The 15014-nt window shown below is 39.6% G+C and overlaps 1 protein-coding gene across 5 annotated transcripts in view; it reads left to right on the top strand.

The window, feature by feature from the left end:
* The window catches only part of ZMIZ1 (zinc finger MIZ-type containing 1), a 322545-nt gene that overhangs the window by 292580 nt on the left and 14951 nt on the right, over positions 1 to 15014 (top strand). For 2 of the 5 annotated variants that reach the window (XM_042862784.1, XM_042862783.1), the window contains 8 exons: positions 945 to 1235; positions 3448 to 3630; positions 5920 to 6094; positions 7350 to 7536; positions 10828 to 11038; positions 12238 to 12343; positions 12891 to 13051; positions 13377 to 13444. In XM_042862784.1, the coding sequence (XP_042718718.1) occupies positions 945 to 1235; positions 3448 to 3630; positions 5920 to 6094; positions 7350 to 7536; positions 10828 to 11038; positions 12238 to 12343; positions 12891 to 13051; positions 13377 to 13444 (1382 nt within the window). The remainder of the gene's footprint in view (positions 1 to 944; positions 1236 to 3447; positions 3631 to 5919; positions 6095 to 7349; positions 7537 to 10827; positions 11039 to 12237; positions 12344 to 12890; positions 13052 to 13376; positions 13445 to 15014) is intronic. The other 3 variants (XM_042862787.1, XM_042862785.1, XM_042862786.1) reach the window with 3 other exon arrangements.

Below are 15014 nucleotides of genomic sequence, written 5' to 3'. Positions count from 1 at the left end.
CTGGGGGTCCTGATGGACGAGAGACTGAATATGAGCCAGCAGTGCGCTCTGGCAGCTCGAAAGGCAAATGGGATCCTGGGCTCCATGAGGAGAGGGGTGGTCAGCAGGGACAGGGAGGTGATTGTCCCTCTCTACTCGGCTCTTGTGAGGCCCCATCTGGAGTACTGTGTCCAGGTGTGGAGCCCTCAGTACAAGAAAGACATGGAGATTTTGGAAAGGGTCCAGAGGAGGGCGACTAAGATGATCAGGGGGCTGGAGCACCTCCCCTATGAGGACAGGCTGAGGGAGTTGGGGCTTGTTCAGCCTGGAGAAGAGAAGGCTGTGGGGTGACCTCATTGCAGCCTATCAATACCTGAAGGGAACCTACACCCAGGAGAGAAGTAAACTCTTCAAAAGGGCTGACAACAGCAGGACTAGGGGAAATGGTTTTAAGTTGAAGGAGGGAAGATTTAGGTTGGATGTTAGGGGGAAGTTCTTTACTAGGAGAGTGGTTAGGCCCTGGAACGGGCTGCCCAGGGAGGTTGTGGATGCCCCGTCCTTGGACGTGTTTAAGGCCAGGTTGGACGGGGTCCTGGGCAACCTGATCTGAATGTGTATGTTTGGTGGCCCTGCTAGGCAGGGGGGTTGGAACTACATGATCCTTGAGGTCCCTTCCAACCCGGGTGATTCTGTGATTCTAACCATTATAGACTAGCATTTTGAAACTGTTGCTCATTGTAGACGTGCCTGTCTGTCTCTCTTATGTCTTTTATGATTCTAAGTGAGCTTTTATTATAAATAACATCACCACCTATCAAAAACTGGAGAACGTTAAAGGAAAATGCGACATAACACATCCCTTTCTTTTCCCCCTCTCCCCCCAAAAGCATGTTCAGCCCCCTCTTCCCATTTTAAATGCATGTCGCATTTTATTCTTTTTTTTTTTTCTTCTTCTTCCGTTGAAGGTTTGTTCCTCTTTCCAGATGGGTCCAACTCAGGCTTACAACAACCAGTTTATGAACCAGCCTGGTCCTCGTGGCCCTGCTTCAATGCCAGGCAACATGAACCCAGCAAGCATGGGAGCAGGAATGACACCTTCCAGCATGAGTGGGCCACCCATGTCCATGAACCAACCTAGGCCTCCTGGAATGAGTCCCTTCAGCACCCATGGGCAGAGGATGCCTCAGCAAGCCTACCCAGGCCCACGGCCTCAGTCTTTGCCTATACAGGGCATAAAGAGACCGTACCCCGGAGAGGTAGGAAGTTCTCTAGTTTATTTTATTTAGTATAAAGCATTATTTTGGCTGAAGGTTGCTATATGCTAAATAATGTATGATACACATCACTCTACAATAACTATATCTTTGTTCCAAACTTGACAGGAAAACTGCTTGTAAAATATGAGTGACAGCAGCTATTGATTTTTAGCTTCTGAAGTACTCAGATTGGTCCTTGATATGTTAGTCAAAATTATAGTCATTAAAATCAAGAAAGGCCCCAAACCATCTGAGTCTTCAAAATGTCACTTTGAGGTTCTCATGCTAGGTGGTAGAGTCATAGACCTTAAGCAGACTTCCTTCACAAGTGTGGATTTATTTCGCTTGACAGCTTCAAAGACATGCTGAAGGGTGACATACTTCATTTGAGCCCAGAACGTATGTGGTCTGCATTTTCTTGAATGGTTTTATTGTTCTAAGGAAGTACAGGGCAGACATTGTATAAACACCAATAGTAGTAACATTTATTTTGAAGACCAAATGCTTTCCAAACTTCTTTAGGTTTGATTTTCATGAGTGCTTAGATGAATATAAATCATGCTGAGCTCGTGTCCCTCTGTGTCAGCACTTACCTAATATAAGTTTATTTGGAGTGTAGTATTTCTAAGTTCTCATGCTGTTATGTGAGACCTGAGTGGCTTCATATGCAAAATTATTTTGCCATTGTGATTTGTATTGTAACTTCAGGCAGTATAATTAGGGTCAAAATGATACAGAGATTAAGACAACTAAAGGTGCAGGCAGATGTGCTTTTGGATTTTAAAATGCACAATGGCATTTTACTATTAAAATTGGTGAGAATTAGGCAGTAGGTGCTTTTGAGAATTCTATCCATTACCTGTCCGCATCTGTATGTGCCTAAATGTCTTTATAAATCTAGCCACCAGTTACTGGCTTCAGATATAATTTCCTGGTGAAATTATGTATAAAACAGAGACTATAGTAATAGCTATAACTCAGCTGTAAGGCTTTCAATATTATTATTTTTCCCCAAGTGTAATAACAATAGTAAGAGTTTATAGAAAACATACAGCAAAGAGTACTATGGCATGCACATATTATAGCAAGCATTATTTCTAGAGCTGCATTTATGTATTCAAGACTAGTTTTTTCCTAATGCATAAACTGCTTTTTAAAAAATCTGGAATAAAAAAAATAATAATAAAAGAAAGAAAAGGAGGAATTGTTTCTCTGGAAAGGTCTTTCACTCTGTAGAGTGAATGCTACCATTTACTCTAAAACTATAAAAGTAAAAAATACTTCAGACTTCATGTTATAGGGAAGGCTGTGGCTTCTGTTTTTCTGTTTCAGAAGCAACTTTGTAGTCATAACTGAATATGATCACGTTCCCAATAAGTTAATACTGATCAGAGCCTAACTGTTGCATGCTTGCTAGTCTGAGAGTGTGCAAATTCTGTCGCTGCTATTTGTATTTTGGTTTTTGAGAGCTTAGTTTATGGAGACTTCTTATTAATCAATCATCAAATTGGCATTTTATTACCTTTGAAGTTACAGTTTTCATTATTTTGATTCCAGAGATGGGCACAGTACTCACAAGAGTTAGCAAGGTGTTTGTGACAAATACCAACTCATATTTAGCTCGGGTACAGCTCAGCACTGTCACTCAGGGCCAGGGTGGCAGCTGTGTTGAGCAGTAAGAATGTGTTATTCTGTGCACATTCCAGAGTTACTATATTATTAAGGTACTTTTTCTTTCTGTGCTTCCATTCTCCATCTGGAAAAGGAAACACAAGGATGGTGCTGGTAGTGCCTGTAAAAACAGAGATATTGTGAACATTTCACATTTTTACAATTCTAGGTTTCTTTTTGAAACCAGAATTTCCTTTTGAACCATAAGGGTAGCATAAACAGAGGATTGCGGGGACTTAACAACACCATAAGGGTTGAGTGTGTGTGTGTGTGTGTGTGTGTGTTGAGATGCAGGGGAAAATGTACGTATTTGATCTTATCAGTGCATGGGACTTTCACTCTTCTGAGTGAATATTCACTTCCAAGCATCAGGGCCCTCGTTTAGGCATGAGTGACGCTAAATGAAGGAATATTCACTTGGAGATTTGATTTTGTTCTGTTTTGAATCTACCACGTAATATATACTAACAATCAATTCAGGACAGTTGCTTGCCAGAAATAGATCTTTGTTTTGTTTTCTTTCATCTCTATTGTGAAATAGCCAAATTATGGAAACCAGCAGTACGGACCAAATAGCCAGTTTCCAAACCAGCCTGGTCAGTATCCCACTCCCAATCCTCCAAGACCCCTTACATCTCCCAACTATCCTGGACAGAGGATGCCAAGCCAGCAGAATACAGGACAGTACCCTCCTCCAACAGTCAACATGGGGCAGTATTACAAGGTAAGCATTTTTAGGTTATCAGTTCTCGTTCCGGTAGACATTTGTGGATGAAGTCATATTTATGGCTTCTTAGCTACTGCTTTTACATCATTGAAGGAAAGACAGAAAAAAATACAGTGCTTATACTCATGTTCTAGATATCACAGGAACAAGTTTATCAGCCAAGTTGGATTATAGTTTCAAACCGGTTCATAAAGAAAACTGAATGTTACTGCGACTCATTAGGAGCTCTTGGTTTCACTTTAAATATAGCTTGTAAAAATAAGTACATAATGGATACAGCTGTAAAATTTTCACCTGTTTATTGACAAACTACAAGAATACAGCTTTGGAAATTTGTAATAAACAAATTCCACATTGCAGCATCCCAATTTCGGACCTGCAGTGGTCATTGTGAGGTTAAACCAGACCAAAATTAAAAGCCGTTCCAGCTGTAGAATTCATGTTCAGTACTGAAGTTCGCATGACTTTTGCCCACTTCTCCCTGTTTTCTCTGTTGTTGGGTTGTTTTTCTTGTTAGTTCTGGGGTTTTTTGTTGTTGTTGTTGTTTTCCTGTGCTGTTTGTTTGGGGCAAGAAGTAGAATTGTTTGCGTGTTGTATATTTTTTTATGGAATTATCCCAATTGCTTCTGATTATCCATGTTGAGTTTTACTGAAGACCTTCTGAAGTTTGACGTCTCTTGCACACGGATACTTCAGTGAATATAAAAATAGAGAGGACTGTGGATGGTCTGATCTGCTCTTAAAACATTAGCTCTAGGTTACTTTCTCATTTTGGAGATTGGAAGGTGCAAATTTGCCTTGGATTGGAATTTCTTGTGTGAATCACACAGAAAACACACCGCTGAAAAAGGAGCCAAAAAAAAAAACCCAAACCCTTTTCTATAGAGTATCTGCTCTACGTGCAGCCAAGCTGTCCACTGCAGCATGACCCATGAAATCCTGTTGCATCATAGCAGCTTTTGCAGAAGAACACAACAAGGTGACAGATCCACAACCACTGCAGTTCCAGTGCGGTCAATTATGCCAAAATAACAGCAGAAGATTCCTTTGAAGTTTTGAAGTGACAGATTTAAAATATATATTTTACATTTGTTTATTTTGGCTGGGTTTGAAGTTTTTTTTTTTTTATGGAATAGTTCTGATGGGGGATTTGTGCTCTTTCCAATGCATTTTGTATTCAAATATGGACCGTTCATGGAAACAGTTAGAAAATAACTTGTCAAGAAGGGAGATTATCTCTGGCTAGGGAAAAAATAAAAATTCCATAGATGCAGCCTAAACCTTTGGACTGTAATGGCTGTGGAGACAGGAACTGTATGTTTTAATGAAAAGAAAAAAAAAGAACGCACGCACACAGAAATGTAGGATGGAAAAGTAAAGACTTAGAATATAACTCTCTTCTTGGGTACATCAGAGTACCTTACTTAGCAGCATGGCATTTAGATGTGGAATCAGATTTGAAGTGCTCATATTTTGGCTGCTTGTAAGGATGTTCATCTTGTGATGCTCTGTTATGTGTGTACTTAAGGTACACTAACTATTAAAGGAGGGTGCCAGGCAGTTGCAGTTTTGTTTAGTATCATCATCTTGCACATTATTCTTACTGGTTTATTCTGTTACCTCTACCCTTCCCCTTAATTGCAAGAAACAAAACCAATGGTGTTTTAATACTAGAACTACTATATATAATTAACCATCTGTTTTCTTTTAGCTAGTCTCATTTAGCAGCAGACAGAGAACAGAGTCAAACTGTAGATGCATAGAATAAAATAGATCCCCTGAGCCTCAGAGCTTTTGTTCTGAGTAGGTGAATTGGACAGGAATGAAAAAAAAGGGTAGATGGAAGGGAAAGGGTCACAGACATTCTAATTCTGTGTCCTTGGATTTTGTTTTTCGTGTAGGCTTTTGAGCACTGGGGCCTTTTTGGAAGGAAACTAAAGAGGTGCAAAGGGCTGGATGGGCTGGAGTGGTGTGGAGAAACTGAAATGGTTGTGGAAAGAGAGCGTTCGGTGGAACGCAGTAAGCGTGTTAGCAGCCTTGGTTTTTGTCTGGTCATTGCCTGAATGAAACTGGCTGGTCTGCTGGATCCAGATCCTGCTTACTTCTTCTGGTCTGCCTCTTCCCTGAAGGCCTCATGGAACATCCTGTGGTTTCTCTCCCTTCTGGAGACAGAAGAGGCTTCCCTCTTTGTTTGTAGTCGCTGATGTTTAATAACAGTACAATTCACAGAGCTTATTATTGTTACTTTCAGACTGCAATAACAATGTGATGTTATTTATTTTCTAGCCATCAAGGCCTGTACCTGTGGCAAATTACCCTCATTCACCTGTTCCAGGAAATCCCACGCCACCTATGACTCCAGGGAGCAATATTCCTCCATACCTGTCACCTAACCAGGATGTCAAACCACCATTCCCACCTGACATTAAGCCAAATATCAGTGCTTTACCACCACCTCCAAGTGAGTAGTAGCAACCAGAATACTCCTCCTGTCATTTATTGTCCCTTCATTCTTTGCCACATACATTTCAGTCTGGAAACCAGGTTTGATTGCTGCTCTGGGAGAGGCTCAGATTGCTAAGTTATAATAGGTGGCATGGCCCTGCTGCGCAGCACAGACTCTACAGAGTGAGGAAAAAGGAAAAGAAAAGATTACTGTCCCCTCCTAAAATAGAGCATCCCAAGAAGTTCTTCAGTGCTAAAGTATTCTTTACACATTTCTTCAAAGTATTCCTTTGATACGCTTCCTGATGATAAAACATTTAATTTCGAGTTGTGTTATGTGTGCTTGGTAGGCTTGTTGATTGTATGAACTTTTATTGTGGTATATTTTGTTCAAGGGCAAAGCCATTCATTGAACATAACAGCAGAATGGCATATGATGTGAATATTTATAGTGTTGTCTCTATTGTGATCCATACAGGCTTAAGAATATTCAGTAGTGTGCCAAAAATTGATATATGTTCCTTTCAAAGTCACTCAACCTCACAGCTACATTTGGCTGGGAATAGGGAAGGAATAACAAGATCTCTCTGGCTCTATAATAGCACAAGATGTTTGATGTTTTGCTGTGACTGATGAACAGTAGGAGATATTACTTACTAGGGAATTGGGAGAATCTTTGTTTCCTAAAAAGGACTTCTGCTGCATTAGCACTTTGCAGCTAGTCTTTGGAATTCAGGATAGCTGAAAAATGAAGTAGAAGAAAGTGATTGCAGTATTGTTTGGGCAAAAACATAGTATTTAAAGGCATTTGGCCTGCACTGTTTAGCTGTAAATTACCACAAAATCTTGTGTTACTAGATCAAGTAGCAATTGTGTGCTAGTATATTTGATCTTGGGAAAGGTTCAGCTGAAATTAATTGGGTAATGTTTTTCCCTGTTCAAAGCAGAAGAAATAGCTAAACATCATTGCTGTTGGCCATAATCAAGAGTTGTCAGTCTTTTTGCTGAGAGAGTAAGGCTGGACACCAAACCGAGGCAGTGATAAAAACACAAGTTCTTGCCACATTGTTGCCCAGAATAAAAGGAGAATAAAAGAGTCGGGTTTTCCATTGTTATCAGCTTGAGCCTTTTCACTTGCATTGACTAGATCCTGTAGCTACTTGTGTCTTTCTTTTGTGCGTGTATGAACATGCAAAGTTAAACCCAGTAGCAGATCGCTGTGCCATTTGTTACTATTCTGTATAAATATACACATTATTATTGCACTGCAGATGCTAAAGGGAAAGTTCATGCTTTCTCTCCCTCTTCGATCCCAGCCAACCACAATGATGAGCTGCGTCTGACATTTCCCGTGAGGGATGGTGTTGTGTTGGAGCCCTTCCGGCTGGAACACAACCTGGCAGTCAGTAACCATGTCTTTCACTTACGGCCAACTGTTCATCAAACGCTGATGTGGAGGTAAGCTGAGTCTTGTTGTGAAGAAGTCTTGCACTAGCGATGGAGAATTGGCAGGCCGTGTGAACTTCATTTAGGTTTGCCATTTCACTTCAAAAATTGTGGCCTAACTAGGAAAAGTCCCCTTTATGCTCAAAGATGGTATCACCTGCTGATTTCCAAAGGCAGCGTGTTCTAAAATACTTCCTGATGGATGTTGCATTTCCTTGCTGGTAGCACACTCTGAAAAGTCGTTGTAACCATTTCATCATTTCTGCTCTGGGTAGAATGAGTGCGGGATGTGCGTGACCAACATTGGTTCAAACTTTGATGTAGCAGACTCTGAAGCACTAGGTGCTCTGTGACCTGTGAAATATTTGTTGCAGGTATAGCTAAAATTAAATGGCTGAATATCTGATAATTAAAAATAACATGCTAAAGAAGAACCCAGTTTAGATGTCTGATAGCATCAGTTGGAGAGAAAACTGCTTAAATCCTCCAAAGTTTTGAAATTGATTTCATACATCCCCTCTTTTCTGTGAATCCCCAAATAAGGATGGATCAGAAATACAGAACATAGCTTCCCATACATAAAGTCTTCTGTTTTTCAATTACAGCAAATGCTACTTTCCTGTACAGAAAAATAGTTTTCCTAGGTGATAGGAATTTAATTTGGATTTGCATGAGTGATTCCAGCTTATGTGCTGCTTTCAACATTTAGATCAGCTTACAATCAGAGCCAGATTTCTTTTTCTATGTTTTCAAATCCTGCCAAATAACTCTGTCTCCTGTTTTTCTCGGACAGTATTTCAGTGTTATCCTGTTTTCTGATTGCATTGTGTGAAGCTCTGTGCACTGTGGAGCTTGGATAGCCGCTCACTGTCTTGTACAGAGATTGTTTTACAGGTGTAGCAGCTGAGGTGGTAAAACACTGCATCTTCAGCACATTTTCGGTTATGCCTTCCTTACTTTCAGCTTCTTCAGAGCCTGGATCAAATATACCCTGGCCTAAATGGGACTAATAACTTGTAGTTTCAGCTTTTTCCACCTGGGGACCTTCTTCCCATTTACTGAAATTTGTTTGAGACTTCTGTTTTTACGGCATGGACAAAGCACAAGGTGTTCCGGGGTAGCAGAGAGATGTGCTGGGTTCTCTGCCGCCAGGATGGACTCTGGCTCTAAAGCTGGGACTGGTCATAGGATATAAGAGTGGTTTGCTGCCACAGTGCCCAAACTTGAGGTAGCCTGGGGGTTAGAAGTGAGAGAGATTTCAGACAGACCACATCCAATAATTAACACCTAACTTTGAGGTCAGTTATTGCTTACTTGAATTTCATTATCGTGGAGTACTGGAAGCAGAGGGAGTTTTGGCAGTTATTTGCTGGTTCTTATTAATAAGTAATCACTACTGGGGATTGTGCTGGCTCATTCAGTAGATTTATAGTGCTGCACTGAGGCATGAGGCTGTTTCTTAATATCTGTTCTTTCTTTCTGTTCGTTCTTTCTTCATTAGCTCACCAAACACACAGCCTTTATTTAAACTCATTTTAATGAAGACTCGTAGGTAAACTGTGCTCAGGTCTACTGTTTTGAAAAGCTTGTCAGTGGTGGGGAGAACGGATGGTCCTGTAACAAAGTCATTGCAAATGTACCTCAGGGCTGGATGGATTCCAAAAAAATGAATTAGCCACATGTGTGGAAAGATTTTGTTTTTATAGAGATGATGGCATTGAGCCAGTTCTGAATATTTTTCTGCCAGTTAAAATACTCAGCAGAACCTCTCACATGTACACCCATAACGAACTGTTTTTGTCCCCATTGGGAACTTTTCATGGTTATGAGAAACAGAAGATTAAAAGCAAGAAATTGAAGCTGGCTTGAAGCTGGCTCAATCTTAGCACTACTTAGTTATTAGCAGAGACCTGCTGGGGGGCTGTGTGCTAAGAACACGAAGGTCTCCTAATCTCTGTTCTCACCCTGAGACTTTCAGCAGACCTGGCCAGAGTTCTCAGGAATGCACATAATCCATTCGGGTTTTATATTAGAGGCACTGAAGCTTGCTTCCCTCTGGATTTCAGTGGTTGCTGTATGTTCTCATGAGATGAGAATTTCCGGTAGATCTTGAAGAGATCTTTCAAAACTTATGAGTAAAATACTAGAAAAAAAACATCTAGGAACACTTGATATAGAAGGATTATGCTGAATGGTCACTTAATTTGTATTCTGTGCTTTTCTTCACTAAAAACAAAACAAAAAAACTTTTTTATCCAATACTAAATCTAGATGTTTTGAAATCTGGAGAAGACAGTATTAAGTCACAATTCAAATCTCTATTTCTGATAAGGAAAATGACAGTTAAGATGATGATCTGAATGAGCTGTTCCTTGTGGATCTTACAAAGATGTATTCTTCCACACAAGATGAAGAAATGAGCACCTGAGTTTTCAAGCATAAAAAATAAACATTGGGCAGAATGTTTTAGTTATCACAAACAGCAGAATTCCAGCATTTTGGTTCAGTTCCTTATGTTCTTTTATATTTCTTCTTCATATTGCTCTTTTCTAGCACATTGACATTTGTGTGCAACACTTGGAAGTCATAATCTCTACCAATTTAATTTTTATTAATTTAGTTTTAGCTACTCCCTTTTTTTGTAGGTGTTATAAACCTAATTTTGAGGTGCAGAATAGCATGTGATATTTATTAATAGAGGGAGGAAGGGAATCCTACTCTGAAAGAAATTGTAACTTGGGTAAGTTTAATCCACAGCTGTGATAATTTGGAATCAAAGACATACAGGCAGTGAGAAACAGAGGTCATTTTCTGTTAGTCGATTTACCTGTTCTAAGGCTGGAATAGCTGTATCTGTACTACGTCTGACAAGCACTTGTTCAAAACCTTGTTCAAATGCCCTGAAATAGTGAAAGATCTGGAATCTTCTAACACAGTCTGCTGCAGTGTATAACTTTCTTGTTCTTTACTTTTCACCCAGACATGAAAAACCTATTGTCTTAACATTTCTTTTTTTTGGGGGGGATCATTTCACAGTCTGTTTTTGCAAAGTGGTTTGAGATGTTTCCTTGGAAAGTCCTTTATAAGTGTAAAATATTAACAACTCTGTGGCATGCTTGCATCATTAATTCATCATGACTTTCTTCTGTTAAGGGTTTTTGTGATGAAAGTATGCTGTATCTTTTATTGGGAATAATTCTAGAAGAATAGTCTGGTCAAGAAAAAATGTTCCTAGCAACAAAAAAGACCTCCCTCTGCAATGTGCAAGAAAAGTTAAAGGAAGATTTATTGGTTGTTGTACAGGTCTGACTTGGAATTACAGTTCAAGTGCTATCACCATGAAGACAGACAAATGAACACAAACTGGCCAGCTTCAGTCCAGGTCAGCGTTAATGCAACCCCACTTACCATCGAACGTGGTGACAACAAGACATCTCATAAACCTCTGCACCTAAAGCATGTCTGCCAGCCAGGAAGAAACACGATTCAAATTACAGTCACAGCATGTTGTTGTGTAAGTACATCGAGCTTGTGGCTGCAGCTGCTGATGCTGACTTTGCTATTTAGTACAGTTTGCAAATGTCGCCTTGGCTGAAAAAGCCTTCCTCTCTTTTTTTTTTCCCTCGAATTTTTTTGGTAGGACGCTTGTTTAATGGTGTTGACACAGGCAGAGTACTAATGCTGATTTTTTTTTTTGCGCTGCAGAATTATTGCAGACTGTAGCAGTGTCCCTTCAGTGAGTTTGAAAGGACTTGGGGGCCTAGGGGAGGAACAGTTTGCTCTCCAAGCTCTTTAGTGTGTGCCTGAGTTACAAAGTGGCTGAAGGATTTTAAGGGAGTAGATTGTTGTGGTGTGGACTGTTATCCAGTACTAATTTCATTTACGTAGAGGATTAAACTGCAATTGATTTGTCGTGATAACTTCAGCACTGTCATTGTTGGTAGTGATTTTCAGATGAAAAATTCATATCCCGTGAAACCGTCCCCCTTTCTCCTTTTGCATGGTTTAGTTGCTTTCAGATACAAGTATTATATTTTTAATGCAGACTGTTCCGCACATTACAGTCTGAGCTTTTAATTGCTCTGTTGTTACTGACAAGAAAGCAAACTGCTACCTCTCCCAAGGTCACAGTGTGAGGCGTTTTAATGGGGAGCCATTGACACATTTTGCTTTACCTCACATTGAAGTATCTGTGCCTAATACCATTTATCTGTTGGCTAAAAGCCGGGGCAGCATCCTGCAAATCCACAGCAGGCTCTTACGACTCTGTGTGGGAAGGAGGATTCAGTGAGTTGCAGACAGATCAATGGCAAATTGTGCAACTTATAACATAGTGTGATGGCAGGCAGATAGTCTAGATTATGTCAAAGAATCCAGGGTCGTAGGAATAAACCCAAGTGTCAGAGATGAATATATCAGCCCTCCATATTCTGAATATTAAAGAGAAAGAAAATGCAGAACATCTTTTCTTCTTTTTCTTTATTTTCTAAAGCTATTGTATGCTGTGCTCCTGGGGAACTGAACAAGATACTGTACAGCATTCAATATATCCCTATGGGAGTGCGTGCACTCAGCAGAGCAGCACCAGCTTTCATATTTATGCATTAGATGCCTTCTGAAGCTATGCATCCAAGGGAAGAATGCAGCTCTGTTCAGCAGCGTATGTGCCATGTGTGCTTGGTTCTCGTGGTAACAAAGCGTGTTCTCTTTCAGTCACACTTGTTCGTGTTGCAGTTAGTACACCGGCCGTCAGTTCGCTCTGTACTTCAAGGTCTACTAAAGAAACGCCTCCTCCCAGCAGAACATTGTATCACCAAGAGTGAGTTTTGTTTTTTGTGGGTGATGACTTTCTTTAAATGCCTATGTTAAATTGTGATTAACTATTTCTACACCAGATTTGCTTGCCTACTGAAAACTTTAAATTACACTTAAGAATTTCCAGAATATTCTGTGCATAGATTAAAACCTTGGGATACTCAAATTTTGAAGTCTGTTTCGGTGGGGTAACAAAATACCAAGAACACAAACTTAGTCCCTAATGGTGGCTCTTCTGTCCTGGGATAGTCTGCATTTCCCCCGTATTTGTTTTTCTCCTATTCCAAAGAGTTGCATTAAAAGATTCTTCTCCTTTTTTCATTTAGGGCTGCTTTAAGTGCATGTGTAGCACTTGCTATAGTTGAGACAGAGGCTGATATCCATGTGTGTGATAGTTTGTCTGTACAGCACAAGATTATGCAGCATACACTCATGTGGATAAATTGTCTGTTAGAGTAGCCTGTAAAGGATGAATTGTTGGTCCTTCAAATTTCTACATTAGGATTTAAAGAGTACATGTATTTTCTCATGCATGCCTTCTTCCTAAACAGTAAAGAGGAACTTCAGTAGTGTAGCAGCTTCCTCTGGCAATGCAACACTAAATGGGGAAGATGGAGTAGAGCAAACAGCCATTAAAGTGTCTCTGAAGTGTCCGATCACATTCCGGCGGATTCAGCTCCCAGCAAGGGGTCATGATTGCAAGCACGTACAAGTGAGTAAATGCCAATGACATTACAGTGTTCCTTCCACCATGTGTAGTAACACATTATTGTAAGAGAGAGCTTAACAGATTTCCTTTTTGTCTATCAATATAAGAAGTTAAATACATATATGTATTTCTGTTGAATGTAGAGACAAGTACACTACTTGGTTTAGAAGTTAGTTCTAGTAGGGTTTTATTCATGGCAGTTTTACTTTTGTCTGACTCAGTTAATACAGTATTTTCCTTTGATTTTTCTCTTTTGTTGTTGTTTTCTTTTTTCTTTCTTTCTTTCTTTCTTTCTTTCTTTCTTCCTTTCTTTCTTTCTGATACATAGTGCTTTGATCTGGAATCTTACTTACAACTGAACTGTGAAAGAGGAACTTGGAGGTGTCCAGTATGCAAGTAAGTGCAACTATGCTATGTGAAATGCTGCTATAGGTGATTTAACCAAATTTCAGTAATATTGAAGGTAATGAAGAAAAGATAATTTATTTGGAAGGGAGAGAAAGGAAGTGCTAGAAAATGAGATATATAAATACATAACATTTACCTAAAGTCCAGTGAGAGTTCTTCAGTATTGCATGAATTGGGGGAACACCCTGGATTTTTTAGAAATTCAAAAACAGTTAACAGGACATTTTCTCACAAAGTGTATCGTCTGCTAGCTCTCATCAGGATATCATTGTATTGTGTAGAGTTCAAAAGAAGCTCAAATATTTGTAGTGATAAGACAGATATCTACATGAAACTGGTGAACTGGGAGTTGATTTTCCTCTAGACTATGAAGTATAAACAAGGAGCTGATAGCAACATACCATGATAAAAGAATAGATAGTCTATTCTGGAGTTACTTTTGTAATTTTCATGTTGTAATGCTCAAATTAGTAAACTTCAAATATTTAAATATTAAAATTCTCAATATCCAGTTGAGTTTGGTGGTTTAAGGATGCCAAATAACTGTCTTGGGCATTGTGCTTTGAGTCACGTAGGAATGCAGTTAACGCCAGTGTTCAAGGAGAATGGGAATTTTGGAGGCTGCAGCATTTGCCAGTAGGATCCTCCAGGGTCAATGTCAAGTGCAAATGAAGGCAAAAGCAGAAAGTAGAAAGGATTCCAGTTCAGAATAAGGCTGATTTTAAAAAGCTGAAATGTTTCCAAGAAGCTGCTACTACGAAAGTTGGGAGAAATTGCTTACAGAAAAAGGAAAATACCTCAGTATATTTTCAACCTTATGTCTTGACCAGAGCACTTGCATACTGCAGAAGAAACAGAAGATAACGCTTTAAAGTGGTCACATTTAACTGAGCAAAAAAAGACTCACAGAATGTCTGCAAGCCCATTCAATGTCTGTAACCTGCTGTGCTTAGTGCACATGGTTATGACTTGGTTACAGCCTCAGCTGAGAGCCAGTGCTCTTAAGCTTGGGCATCTGTAGCTGTAGCAATTTGCAAGCACCTCTGCCCATCTGTGTCAGCCAATGTTATCTATTGAATAGATGTGGCCATTGTCCATTTTATCTGCTTCTGTGAACGTCACAGACTTGAGATAAGCTTGACCATCTGTGATTCATAGCTATCCTAAAGCTCAGATGATTTCTCTGAATTACCTCAAGCTTTTTAATCTTTTGAGTTTGGCTAAAAATAAGAATTGGATGTCTTAAAAGATAGCAGTTACTTCATAGTTTATGTATTGATATATTCAGGCTAAAATTTGTATCCTCTTTCTCTAAGTATGAGCACCTACATTCTGATCTTAGAGCCGATGTAACTCAGTCATTACTGTTACTGTTTTGTTCTGTCCCCATGTGTGCTCTGTAAAACAGTTATAATATGCAGTTATTTTGAAGGCATATTACTGCGTAGCTCAAGAAAACAGCACAGATGCAGTTTTTAAAAATTAGTAGTTATAGATGATGGCCACAGGAGAGATCTGTGCTTGAAGAGACTTTATATCTGAAATACAGTTCAATAAA

Source organism: Lagopus leucura, unplaced genomic scaffold (assembly GCF_019238085.1).
Source record: "Lagopus leucura isolate 7727_CA_CO unplaced genomic scaffold, USGS_WTPT01 Super-Scaffold_739, whole genome shotgun sequence".
Lineage (NCBI taxonomy): Eukaryota > Metazoa > Chordata > Aves > Galliformes > Phasianidae > Lagopus > Lagopus leucura.
The sequence above is the reverse complement of the archived record's forward strand: the minus strand, read 5'-3'. Positions and strand labels throughout refer to the sequence as shown.